The sequence below is a fragment of the Sardina pilchardus genome, chromosome 18, assembly GCF_963854185.1.
Source record: "Sardina pilchardus chromosome 18, fSarPil1.1, whole genome shotgun sequence".
Lineage (NCBI taxonomy): Eukaryota > Metazoa > Chordata > Actinopteri > Clupeiformes > Clupeidae > Sardina > Sardina pilchardus.
Genome location: NC_085011.1, coordinates 10055811 through 10069651, shown reverse-complemented (window position 1 = coordinate 10069651; position 13841 = coordinate 10055811). Strand labels below are relative to the sequence as shown.

General features: G+C 41.6%; 1 protein-coding gene across 1 annotated transcript; it reads right to left on the bottom strand.

Moving 5' to 3' along the window:
- Window positions 1-669: 669 nt before the first annotated feature.
- Window positions 670-7662, bottom strand: kcnk1b (potassium channel, subfamily K, member 1b). Its single transcript, XM_062519797.1, has 3 exons — window positions 7064-7662; window positions 4765-5160; window positions 670-2853 (listed from the first exon to the last, which is right to left on the bottom strand). The coding sequence occupies exons 1-3, from the start codon at window positions 7416-7418 to the stop codon at window positions 2576-2578; spliced, it is 1029 nt and encodes a 342-aa protein (XP_062375781.1). The 5' UTR covers window positions 7419-7662; the 3' UTR covers window positions 670-2575.
- Window positions 7663-13841: the final 6179 nt, after the last annotated feature.

Sequence of the window (13841 nt, the reverse complement as noted above, 5' to 3'; positions counted from 1 at the left end):
CTCTTGAAAGGTTGCGCTGCGTGGTGACATGATGCGAGGGAGTACAATACATCTCCAAATATCATACTCCGTCAGTCAGTGTTTTGGGTTAGCACACGTAAATGCTTTTCTCGCATGAGAAGGCTCACGGTACAATGATTTTGCAGCCACGTGTACTGTACTGTAACATGCATTGTGAGGTATTATGAGAGTATTTAAACACAACACAAAGACGTTCTTAGTTACTCTATCACAGAATCACATTAGAGGTAATTCATCACTGGAGGTACAGTATATGCTAAGCACATACTGTACATATAGATTTTCTGTCTATTTTCAAAAAGAAAAAAGCAGGTAGATGGTGAGAGATCCATGTTTATTTTTACTGCAAAACAATGGGAAAAGCACATAAATCGCTCTATTTACCTGTCATTGTAGCCTACTGCATCGGCGGTCATAAATTAGTGTCCTAATCTACATGTAAATTGGTTCAGGTACAGTAAGTACACAGATGATTCCATGCATGGGCAATTAAGTTTGTACTGATGCGTATACAGACCAGGTCAATGAGTTCACAAGAAGCTCATGCAGCAAACAGCGGGTTAAATGTAACTAGCGTTGTGCAAACAACACCTATTCTTTGCTTGTCAGACCTTTTCTTTCTCAGCTGAACACAAAAGACGGAGAAGGTAGAGATTTTTCATTTTTATAAACAATAAATACATTATGTCACAATACAAGCTCTATTCCTCATGATGACAGCACTGAATGTGGCTTTCAGACATACATATACAATCAGTCTTCATTAAACTTTCCAGTCCTTTCTTTCTGAAGTGCACTGCAAAATCAACAGTGCACCTCAAATAGGCTTATCCGAAGAGAGTTCTGCACAAACAAAGACAACATTTGAAATGTTATTCAGCCCTATGAGTTATTTGAGAATTCAAGTGATCCAAAAAATGGTACCTTGTCAAGTCTACATTGTACAAATACAAATTTGTAAACATTCCACTTTCTGAAAAATATACACGCATATTTTCATATTTCAGCCTTGATTCCAAGCCCAATTACATGTCAAATGTAGGGTCGTGCTTAAATAATTTTGTAAATATAAATACATTATTGTTTTACCCAAAACTACCAAATGATAACTGTTTAGTCCCAAACCAAAATTCAGACTAATTATTATCCAAAAATTGACCCTAGGTTAAAAAAAACTCTTTAAGCTGAGTGTTTTTCTTTGTTAGTTCCCTTGATTAGATCCTACTGAATTTAAATTCCCTTTGTTCCTTCCGGTTTCTATTTTCAGTTAAAGTAGAAATACAGTATATCCGTTCAAAACTCATCATAAATTGAGAGTATTTCTTGTTCACAATAAGTTAGACGACCAAACAAGCTCCCTGAAAATGGGTTGAAGCCTAGCAAGTCAGGTGGACTGTACCTAAAACCTGACTGTAATCATTTCATGGAAGCCTTCTGGGACCAGCCCTCTTCCAACTCATGCATCTGTCGTTGTTAGATGCCTTTCAACACAGTGGATGAGATCTGTGGTAAACACTTTTACAAAACATGGAAAAAACAACAAACAAAGAATATTAACAGAATGGTACAACTATCTAGCTGCTTCCTGTTTGGAATGGTCTGGTATGCTCTCTGTCCCTTTCTAAACTTCCCTGCAGCAGAATGTCAAGTATATACTGAACTTAGGGTTATTCATAAAAATGGCTAATAACTTAAAATCCTGAAGCTATACCCATCTTATAATACTGTTGATGATCAACAACAGCATCAGTAATACATCATTACACCTGAAAACCATGGCCCACGATTGATGCACTTCAGAGATTTCACACTAAAGAGCCAACAAATGTTTCATGATTTCAGCAATGTTGAAAATACAAGTGCCCTACATGGGAACTGCATGATTCTGTATTGGTAAGAGGAAGTGGTGACTAACCATATGAGACTGATGCAATCAGTCAAACTCATCCACAGTATACTTCCCATTTATGAGTCAACTCTGATAAGCCCCCATAGCAATATACTAAGTCAGAAGCCTTTCTATGAATAACCCTTCACAGATGGTTTGCGTAATGCTACACTCACTAACACAATGAATGGCTCCTCGACCAACAGGCACCACTACAGTATAGCACAGAGACTGACGGCATTGATGACGACGACTCAATCAATGGTAGCGTAAACTTCTCTCCTTGCCTACACTACATTCTACTGTACAAGTTGGAGAACTATCACCTAAGTCAGAATTCCTGGCCGTTAATGCAGAGAAGCACAGCCCACTGATGTTCTATGTAGCAGTCCTTATCAGAACGTTGGGAATATAAGAACTAACGCTGGCGGTAGGCCTATGTTCTCCAGCATCTGTCAGCAGCAGCAGCACTATGATATTCTCAGATATTCACACATCGCGTTATGATGCTATTGTGCTATGATGCATTTGAACAGTAAAGTATCACTTCGGTATTTTCGGTGGATTTGTATTTTTGTCCGTTTTTTTCAAGTGATTCTGTCATTATCACGCCTGAACGTTTTGACCCCCGCCGACCCCCCTTACAGATTCCCTCGCTCTCTCTCTTTATCTGAGCATGGGCTCGTCTCCGCCGGGCGAGACGAGGTCGGGCACGTCCACGTAGGGCTCGGTCTTGTTCTCCCGCAGCGCGGCGGCGGCGCTGTTGGCGGCCGCGTGGTCGGCCACGGTGGTGAAGGACAGGTGGTCGTGCTCCAGGATGCTGAGGCGGTCCTGCGGCTTCTCCTTCTTCAGGTAGAACATCTTGCGCAGCTGCTTGAGCTGCTGCAGCTCGCAGAACGTCTCCAGGACCACCAGCATGGCGATCAGGCCCAGCAGCAGGTAGACTGGACCGGAGGAAGGAACGAGGAGGAAGAGGAAGAGGAGGCAGAGGAGATTAGCGGTGACACAGAGCAAAAAGAATAAAGAGACAGATAGAGAAGAGCGAGAGGGAGGAAAAAGGAAATGACAGAAAGACAGAGAGAGAGAGTGGGAGGGGAAGAGAGAGAGAGAGAGAGAGAGAGAGAGAGAGAGAGAGAGAGAGAGAAAAAAAAATTATACTTGGTTGAGTCATAGGAGACTGAGGCCCATATATCAAGTCTAACTACACACAACAGACAGTACGAGGGCGTCTTGAGAGAGGGGATGGTTGAACCACGGCGACTGATCTCTTGCCAAATGCGCCCATCCCTCTCGCGTCACATCATTTCCAACGGTCGACCCAAATCAAATGTTCTCACATCCTTGGTCTCTGTGTGGAGGAAAGAATGGACCATCTGTACTTATCCCTCCCACACACATACAATGGCTAAATGGCTTGTCTCTCTCTCTTTCTCTGTCCATTTTGTTCTGTCACTCAGTCTTGATATTGACCGGCCCACGCTGTTCGGTTGCTATTCAAAGCATGACCACCAGGGGGGGTGAGAGAGGAGTCTCACAGGAACCTTTTTTTTGCAGTTCCTGTTCTGCCCCACAGCCACTCCTGCTTCCTTCCAAATCTCCCTCACCAGTGAATGCAGAAGCTTGAGCCTGTTGCTATGACAACAGCCAAAATGCTGTTGAAAGTGCAAGCCTATTTGTCAAATCCCAGTGTGAAACACCACTTGGGGGCCTATCAATAAACAATATTTTTTAAGATTGATACTATGTTATTGTTTGGTCCAAAATTAACTGGATGACATATATAAATTGAGAAACAATATTGCCAGTGTCCTATTCATTGAACTTAACAAACCAACGTTTGAAGTTATGGCAAAGCAATATTTTCTCTACATTATGGACCATATGTTGTGTGGTGTTTTCTTCATGACAGGATCAACGAGAGTGTCTAAACTGTATGGTCTAATCATTACATCACATTAGACTCTAATGTGACATTTGAAAGTTTGGTTTTACATCAACAAAGCTTTCTGTTTTAACACAATGGTGTGAAACCTGCTTTTCTCAGTTCTCTTCTATAGTTCCATCTGAAAATGCACTTATGGTTGTTCCAAACAGGAATTAGCCTACAGTAAACAATAGGTAGGCCTACCTATTCAACAGTGAATACAGGTATGGGGGAAATCATTGATATTCTGCTGTTCAAAGTGCACGGCTTCAAGTTATAACTGCTATATTAAAATGAGCAAAAAGAGAGAAAAGCTTCCATCTCATTCCAAATGTATTGCAAACAGGCCAAGTGCACAGAAGGCATGGCACACTGAAAATGCAAGACCCCCCATCAAGCTCAAATCTGCCCCTTGCTTCTTTCCAGGGCTGAGTGCTCAGTATTCAGCCCAGGGCTGGATCTGGTTCTTATGAAAATGCCTCTTTGCAGAAACAGACTTTACAGGAAACAAGTCAATCTCACACCTGTTTCTGCAGATAGGACACATGTTTCACTGAATGATAAAACTTGGTTAAGTTAACCTTAACCTCAACAACAAGTGTGCTATTTACTTGTTACTTAGATGGACTTCTTACCTACACTATTTAAAATTAATTTCATTGTGATTCCATCATTAATCATGCGACAAACCAGATCTCTGGGTTGGGTTGCTGGGTTGCTTGTTTACTTACCTGTGACATTTAATGCAAAATAAATATTGTTCTTCAAACATACTACTGACACAACAGAACTGAGGAACCATATAACAAGCCCTACCTACAGTAGCAGTCTTATAGATTGTAGGTCTAGAAGCTATAGATACATTCCCAAGCCTATACTACACTCTTCTTCTATCAGCATGAGCAACAGGAGATCAACATCTCAAACTTACCAGTTATTCCCACTTTATAGAATTCACGGAACCTCTGGTTGAAGGCCTCCCCGGGCACGTAGTCTCCCAGTCCTATGGTGCTGAGCGAGATGAAACAGAAGTAGAAGGACTCCAAGAAATTCCAGTCCTCCTCCAGCGCTGAGAAAATGGCCGCCGGGATGAGAAAGAAGCAGGTCACGGCCACCATGGCCAGCAGGATGGCATGGACGATGGCCACCAGGGGCTTGGACAGGCCCCAGTGGGTGTGCACGTACGTGACGGGCCGGCGCGTGCTGAAGACCATGATCCTTTGCACCACGGCCGTGAGGAAGAGGAGGGTGAACGGGATGCCGATGACAGAGTAGATGATACAGAAGGCCTTGCCTCCACCCGAGAGGGGAGCAGTGTGGCCATAACCTGCGTGGGGAAAAAAGAGGAAGTAAAGATGAAACGTTATATTCTGATTTACAACCCGAGGCAGTTCCTGGAGTGGAAGGAGACCAGGCAATGAGTAAGCCTGTTGTCAAAGATCAGAGATACATGACATATATTTCTAACTCGTTTCCAGTAAGTGGATGTTGTCCATGGGTTATTACAGTATAGCCAGAAGTCTCAGGGTCTAACAGCTGCTTCCTGTCAACTCTCCCCAACAACTCCAAAATGAATGGTTGACACGGCCGTTTACAACAGATTAGTCTGTTACTGTTAGCTATGTTGGTGTTATCCTTTAAACATGTCCACACCAAACAGATGACTAAAAGAAAGCTTGACTGAGCCATGGTAAAATGAACCATTCACAAAATCTTAATAATAACACTGATATCGCTTGATCGTCCGATCCAAATAGCACTGACTCAGAGCACATAAATGTTTGGATTAGACACAGATTATGTTACTGGAAAAGCAAATATCACAGCTAAAGAAACATTCCTAAATTACACTGCATTAGGCTGACTCCCTCATTCTTAGAGAGGCAATACAACAAAAAATCTAACACAGTTCTGTGACATACATCAAGGACTGTGTAACCTCTGAAATGTGCTTAGCACCTCTTTGCTAATAGGAATGAAGTTGTGTGAATTCACTGTAAGGGTGACACACTATTTAAAGTTCATTGAAGAGTAATTTCCTAGTGTCCTTGAAAATATATACAGTAGCCAGTGCAATTTGGCTTTTTACTTCTACAAAAGAATAACCCAAATGAGTAATGGTTTAGGTAAAGAGGATGTACGTACGCTATACAAAACTGATCTAGAAATCATGCGGTTGGAGGCATAACATGGGTTGTGACTTCCTGTAGCTGCCAGATTACTGATTTACCATGTGCAAAGCAAACCGTCATTGGCCTAGTTGTCTCATTGGTATTACAAGACAGGAAAGGAATCCTCTCCACATACAGCCAAATTCTCCTGAAATTAAGTCACTCTCCATCTCCATGGGAGTGTAACACCATGACTGTATGGGTTCAATGCAAATAAAGGTCATCAGTGGAGTAGGCCCACTGTTTAAGGATCTTTCTCCATTTCCGTCTTGTTCAAAGTTCCCCCTGTTGTGGAGAAATGAAAGCTGTTATCCTGGCTTTTGCGCAATGTGAGATAGAGAGCCACTTCTCTGACATGGGTCATCTGTGTAGCAGATCATTATGACTGAGATATCACAACTGCACCTAACATAGTGGCTTGGTGGTCTAACTCTCGCACTAGACTTCCCTTGCAATTACATCTCGCCACTTTGTCTGTTCAGTTTACAGTTTAATTTCAATGGCACAATATCCCAATAAGACAATAGCACAACTCAAACATGGAAACTGGGTAGGCTAGGGCTACTATCACACGTTTGTGTAGCTTTTCCGGAGCAGTCATTCAGTGCAAGGTTACCACACTCGGGTAACACCAATGCCAGGTGTCCAGTATCACCAGTGGGCACTCTAAGCAGGACAACAAGGTCTGGCAAACAAGTCTATACTGTTCTAAAAAAGTACATCTTTACAGTATAAATCAAGCTATGATAAAGATGTAAAATGAGCAGTATTAGAGAAAACAGGAAGTTTACAGCTTAGCCTACAGTGCGAGAGAATTGATGATTTAAGTCTCTGCCCTAACACATCTATATTTAAAGGTGCCAGAAAACGTCAAAAGCAGAACACCAAATAGACAGAATAGAACAATGGCATAAACGACCCTGCAGTCTTATCATTTTATTACACTCAGGGTGAGCATGTCCTGTTTACCAAGCCTATCATGAACCTGTAAAAACAATAGGCTATTCTTCCAGACAGGGCCTGTGTGCAGACCGTCGTCATGAGCCCTGAGACGCTCACCTGTCGTTGTCAGGACGGTGCTCGCAAAAAACAAAGCGGAGGTGAAGTCCCAGTTCCAGTTAGACGATGCGTTGTTGAGAATAGACACACCATAGTTACTGGCCTCGAGTGCTTTGGCCAGAAACTCTTCCAACCGCTCTTCAGACAGACATTCATTTTCCTGAAGAAATTGCCTTTTGGCGGTCCTAAGCTCCTGACGCCGAAGGTCCTCATATGGCAACTCCACCGATGAAAACACAACGGCACCGAAAATCAGATACAGAACGTACCCCAAAACTAAAAATAAGAAATACCATGCCGATTTATTGCTTTGAATTAGTCGCACACACGAATTGCTTGTAAGAGACTGGAGCATTTTCAAGGTTTCCAACGCGAATTAAAATGTCGATTTCCCCTTTAGATCGTCGCCTGGACTATGTCGTTCCAATATATTCGTATTCACTGTAAATATCTGGCTAAAGTCGCTGAAGCATTGATGTCCGCGCATCTGTGGGTATACAGTGTGTTTTCTCTGTTGCCTACCCCCAGCCTTTTGCGCTTTCGGTTCACGGTCATGCAGCGAGCCAGATGATGTGGCGGAGGAGATGTAGCGAGGCTGGACTATGTGACGTCTGTTCCTTCTGTTGCCCACCAGGTAACCGCGGAGTGTAGGCTGCGAAAAAGCGAACTGTAACCCTCTGTTCCAATGTTTACCCGTCCCTGTAGCTTAGATTAGCCCTTTGGGGTGCAAATGTGCATGGAGGGTAAGACCCGTTCCTGCCATTCTATATCTTCACATTCATGAAGACATGGGGTGACTAATGTCTAATACTGTTTATCCTATTTTTGCATGCCATTCTGTGCCATTAAAGGGACAAACAAATTACAACCTTACAACCATAATAGCCAATCATAACAAATGTGTGCTTTTGTGTAGAAAAACAGCCCGATCCAGACATTAGCAAATAGTCAAAAAGTTGGTTGTTGTGCAACATTTGCATGTGCTTCCTGGGTAGGCTTATGTCTTTGTGTGGCTATGGTTCAATGTGATCCTGTTATATTCAGAGTTGAGCAGGTAGCCTAGGGGACAGAAGGTGGCATGGCCTGTGCAAAACTATCTAGTGACTTATCTCATGAAAAAAGTGTCATATAGCTTAGAGTGCAGTTGTTGTAGTTTTGAATATTGTACATGATCACATAAGATACAAAGAATATGTGACCCCCCCCCCCCCCTCCCCCATGACTCGGGCTCTAACCTGTCAGTGCTCACGGAGCAGGACCACAGACGCAGAAGTTTGCACCATTAAAGCGGAATAGAATGTGCTCCAGTGCTTCCCTGGGTTCAGTCAATCCAAAGTGGCCCAGGACCTGCTGATAATAGTTAACAATACTTAGTAGCTAGTTATATAATTCAATTAAAAAAAACACTGATCAAATGTGAGAGGAGACAAAGGACGAGACAGAAGTGCTTATTTCTTAGAAATAATGGGTGGGGGCAATCTGGTGCCTACACCCAATTTCTGTTGAAACACCATGAGCCAAGGCTAAATTGCAGAACAGCCTAACCTCCGGGGCCCTCCACCCACACGCACATGGGCCTTCCACCAATAACCTGCTATGCATAGAATGTATGGGTAATTTTAACATGGCAGATCAGAATGCATAGAATATCAGAGTGTTTGATATTTCCATACTGATTTGTTGCAAAGATATGTCCTGGACATGACATTTTTCATATCTCTATTGTTGGTAGGCAGTAGCCTAATACACCACCAGTAGCTGTTAATGCAGTGAAGCAGTCTTGCCTGGGCCCAGATTTCACTACCTTACCATCATAGCTTTGTATAGGCCCACAAAAGAGGTCAAGAGAAAGAGAGAGCCAGGGGTGGTCTTCTATCAGGGAAATTATAGCTGCCTGCACTATTTTTACAGTGACCTCATTTCCTGTCTCTTTTATGGAAATCACACTGTTGCGTAATCCAGGTTGACAAATCATTTAAAGAACTTTAATTGCAAGAAATGTGAGGCGCCAGGCTGTTCAGCTCAGTGTGAAAATCTGAACTAGAAGGATACACAGGAAGACCAACCATAACCATAACCAAGAATGAATGAACATATATTGTTGAGTCAAGCTCATCAAGCACTGCTATGTGAGCTCAACAATGGTTCTCAACTTCCTCAAAAATTCTCTAAAAAGACAGATTCAGGAAGTCAGATTTATTGAATGAGTGAGATATGGGATTCGTCCATGGTGAAATGCATGCAAAAGTTCAAGAAAAGTTACGTAACTGATATGACCTCAGCACTACCTTGGTGCTCTTTCGTTGGACTTGGGATTCAGGGAATGAAGTCCGTATTATATGAGGCCTGAGTCTTAGTTCTGCTATGTGCTTAAGGACCTATACTTAGTGTCACCTTGCCCTATATACTCATCAATCAACTACACAAGCAGTCCAAAGGTCACTATGAATTTCTCAGTGAATTTTGCATATATTTTCTTACACACATTATGTTAAGTAAACCAAGAACGGACAGGAATGCAGATTCATTGTTTTTTCAGGTTCTAAAACTAAAATGTGAGGCAAAATGTTCAGGTATTTGAATGTTTCGATCCCATGTAGTCCTAACTAAATATAGCTTATTTATTGTCCTCACTATAGGAAAATCTATGGATATGTGCAGTGTGTGTGTGTGTGTGTGTGTGTGTGTGTGTGTGTGTGTGTGTGTGTGTGTGTGTGTGTGTGTGTGTGTGTGTGTTTGTGTGTGTGTGTTTGTGCAATGGTCAAGATGTATGTGACACAACTGTGTCAAAAGTCAACACAAAGCCAATTTGAAAAAAACAGCTCAATCAATGCTAGAACACTGTTGTATCCTTAAGCCAGTGGTCTCAAACATAGATTTGGCCTACAGGCCACTTTCCCAGGGAGGGAAAGGGAAGCAATCCTCTGTTATCTCATAACAGTCCTTATAACCCTTGATAAATAGGGGTTGCACCTTGTCATTTAGCATCGGCCTATGTCCTTGATTTATATCAAGTGAATTAATAGCCTATTAGCAACTCTTGATTTAGGGCACACCTGTGCATCAATTTCTTATGTTCTGCCATTGAATTTGAGACTAATGTTTACTTTCTAAATAGCATGTCTTGTCTGGGGGCATACAATAATCACACATTGCATAGTTCCATGTAACAACTCACAAACACATGGGGTGATATTTTCATGTTTTCCTTTAAACAATAATATCTAATACTGTTTTTCAGTTGGAAATCTGAGATGTCAAACGGGGAATTACATGTCAGACCAAGGTTGTTCTGAGACCCCCCAACACTGATCCCATACATTTTGTCAAATTCAGGGAATTACTCTTCATGATTCTAGCAATGTGAGCTATGTGTTAACATATCAATAAATAAACCTTAGTGTTCGCACATAGTGCTGACTCCTGGCTCTGTGAATGGGATAGCCTACAATAATGGTGTCTCGACCAAGCCATCAACAATCCCATTATGTGCGAAAGATGTGTAGGCAAATCATGAATCATGGAGGAGTCATGGATTGTACCTTTAATGAGAATGAAATGGAGGAAGAAAATGAAAGGATTATTGAATGGAATAGAATGGAAGGATTGACACCGAAACAAATTCCACAAAATCCAATTAGCCTTTCAACCTCCATTTAGTCTCCATGTACTGTATGCAAAAACTTGGTCCACCTAATGACAATGACATTCTTAATGTAGCTCATTCAACTTCCAGTATAACACTTCCAACCAGAAAATCTTATGTAATAACTGAGTGAGTGTTTGCTAATGGGATCATCTGGTGACTTATCGCCAATATCAGCAAAATCACAATCTTGAAACAATGTGCCAGTCCCATTACCATACATTTCCTCTGTCAGTGTATGCAATCAGTTATGCTGAGGTGGATTAGCATATAAAATATCATGCAGATTGATAGTGAACAGCTATTACAGTAATATGACTCTCATAAATCCCTCAATGCTGGTTGCATTTTCCTCCTCCAGCTCTATTTTCTATTTACGTGCCTCACCATAAATATGTAGTGATTGACAGGACAGGAACAGCAAGATCACAATGCTACTAAGAGCTGCAGGCCCAGAAGCAACATCCCCTGTCTGGGCATGCATTTTTATGAGCTCTGAGGGAATCATTGTTTGCTTCATATCTTGCTTGTGTGTGTGTGTGTGTGTGTGTGTGTGTGTCTGTGTGTGTGTCTGTGTCTGTGTCTGTGTGTCTGTGTCTGTGTGAGAGGGAGAGTGTGTGTGTGAAGGGAAGGGAAAGTGTGTCAATTTTCCTGTGAAGCTGTATGTTAGCTGTATAATGTTTTAAACTTGCTGTTCAGATGTCCAAGAAACATTTAGAATTTTGAAAACAAGCACTGATATGAGACAAACCAAGAAGTTGTGTGTTTAGAAGTTGTAAATGTGTTTTATTTGTTTACGTTGGTATATTTTCTTGGTCAGTTTATTTTCATTCGTTCATTCGTTCATTCATTCATTCATTCATTCATTCATTCATTCACTCACTCACTCACTCACTCACTCACTCACTCATAATGTATATTACTGTATGTAAATACATACATATTTTTAATATTGGCAAACAACTTGAAAGACAGACTGTTCACAGCTAACAGAATATAGGAACTAAATGGAATAATCTTACCTCTCATGCAGTTGGACATGGGAGTGCAAACTTCCCAAATGTGATTTGTTTATGAGGGCTCAGTAAGGTCTCAACTGCCCACAATCTGGACAATGGAACTGCACTGACACACTGGATAACCACATTTCTGTCACTTTCTGTCTTTCTCCCATTAGTGTGCTCTACTTCTTATATATACATTCAGATGTAATAGTATTTAGAGATCTTCCTCCATCTGTATAACCCACAAGCGTTTTCACTATGATGAAATATGGATTCATATGGCATGAAACTGTGTTATATTGGCATGTAGGGCAAGCCCCTTGAAGCAGCAGAGAGGGTGCGAGCGAGAGGCGCAAACGTTCGACCATTACCAATCCCCCTTTAAGCAGACCTACAGTATAAAGTGACGATACATTTGAACTGAACTGCTCGCCGATCGATATCCCACTGTGACGTCTTTCCTTAAGCAGACAGGAACTGTTTGAATTTTGCTTCCATAGAGATGCATTATGTTGCTCCATCTTGTCAGTAATGAAGGATCTTTGGAAGCAGTCAGACACGCAGTGCACCAATGAGACACAACCTGCAAGGAATCAATTGTCGTCGTCATCGGTGGGACACACAGGTCTGACGTCTGACTTTCCTTTGTCTGGCTCTGTGCCAGACGTTTAAACAAGCAGACTACGGGACTGCAGCCTGTCCAGGCAGGCAGCTTATGACAGATGTGTTGGTCAGCCATGAGGGGTCTATGGGGCCTCTTTGAACCAGCGCAAACCAGACAAGGAATTCCACCAACCAGAAAAGGAAACGATGCAAAGGATGCGATCATTTAAAACACCATGCACTGAGCTGGTCTAATACATTTTATGAATGCAATATTGTAAAGGATGTTGATGTTGATATTTTTCCTTTTTGTGTGACCTTTAATGCAAGGATTCCCGTATACCTTTTCTCAAGTATCCCTTGTACACTCACACTGAAAGCAAATGTATTGAAAATAACACTACTTAATTTTTTTTAAAACACATGTCCAGATTGGTATAACACTGTTTATGTTGTTTCTAACACATAAGTTTTAGAAGTGTACTACCAAGGCATTCTCTATCGAAATAGTGCCACCTTGTGGTAAAAAGAGCACATTTTTCACATATCTCACTGATCTCTTAAACACAAAAGCATTATGACAATTCGTCTGCACATAGAGCTGCAGCAACAAAGGAATTATGTCTTAGCATTTTGTAGTGAACCAGCAGGATTGAAAGAGATAAAGCCCATGTTCATAGGAAGTCACATAGATGCAATTCACTGCCCTGTGACAACAGGGGGCCTTATTGCATTTGGCACACCCAGAGTCACCTCACTGTTTTGTAATCATGTGTGTTGCATAGCCTAAGGATGTCTGAATGTCCTTTACCACTAGTTAACTTTGATTCAAGTTATGCTGAGTATGACTGGGCCAGCTTTTGTTAAATATACAATTTGTTTAGAGGTTTCTGAACAGGCCAATGAGCCCTAACATTACTTCCCTGATATGACTTCCTGATCAGTGTTTCAACATTTTATCCACATCCAAATACAGCACCTTATCTCCAACTGGCCTGGCAACAGATATGTTCTTGTTGGCCTCTCAAATAAAAGTGCTCTTGATTATCACTGAAATCACTGTGAGGGATGTGTAGGACTGCAACTGCAAAAACTGAGTGAAAAAAAAACCCCTCTAGTCTGAGCACTGAGGGGTAGTTTGTTAAAGTAGCCTAGTTAAATTGGATGGTAGCCTACTGATCAAATTATTTCTCACTTATTTTCCAGGAGACTTAACCTATTACACTTAGCTTTCTACACAAAATTATTGCCACACTGAATGCCTGTTATTAATTAATTAACAAGATTAACCTAATTGGTGGAAATCCTAATGATATATATTTGAGAAAGTAAATCTTCAATGTAGCTTTTTTGCGCAAGATTTAAGAAAGCTGTTATTTTAGCTGCCGGCAGGTTTTGACTCCCTTCTCCACCCAAACGTTTGGCATGTTCATATTTTCACCCAATTAATTTGCATGCACTGCTGAATCGTCACAGGGAGGTTTGTCTGCTGTTCTGCGCGAGTTGCCGTAGCAATGATTTCTGT

What these genes read in the sequence shown, in the direction of transcription:
- kcnk1b (XM_062519797.1), bottom strand. Translation starts at nt 7,418, where the DNA reads ATGCTCCAGTCTCTTACAAGCAATTCGTGTGTGCGACTAATTCAAAGC. An exon ending in CACCGTCCTGACAACGACAG is followed by an intron (nt 5,161 to 7,063) that starts GTGAGCGTCTCA and finishes TTCCCCACGCAG; the next exon opens with GTTATGGCCACACTGCTCCC. An exon ending in CTATAAAGTGGGAATAACTG is followed by an intron (nt 2,854 to 4,764) that starts GTAAGTTTGAGA and finishes CCTCCGGTCCAG; the next exon opens with TCTACCTGCTGCTGGGCCTG.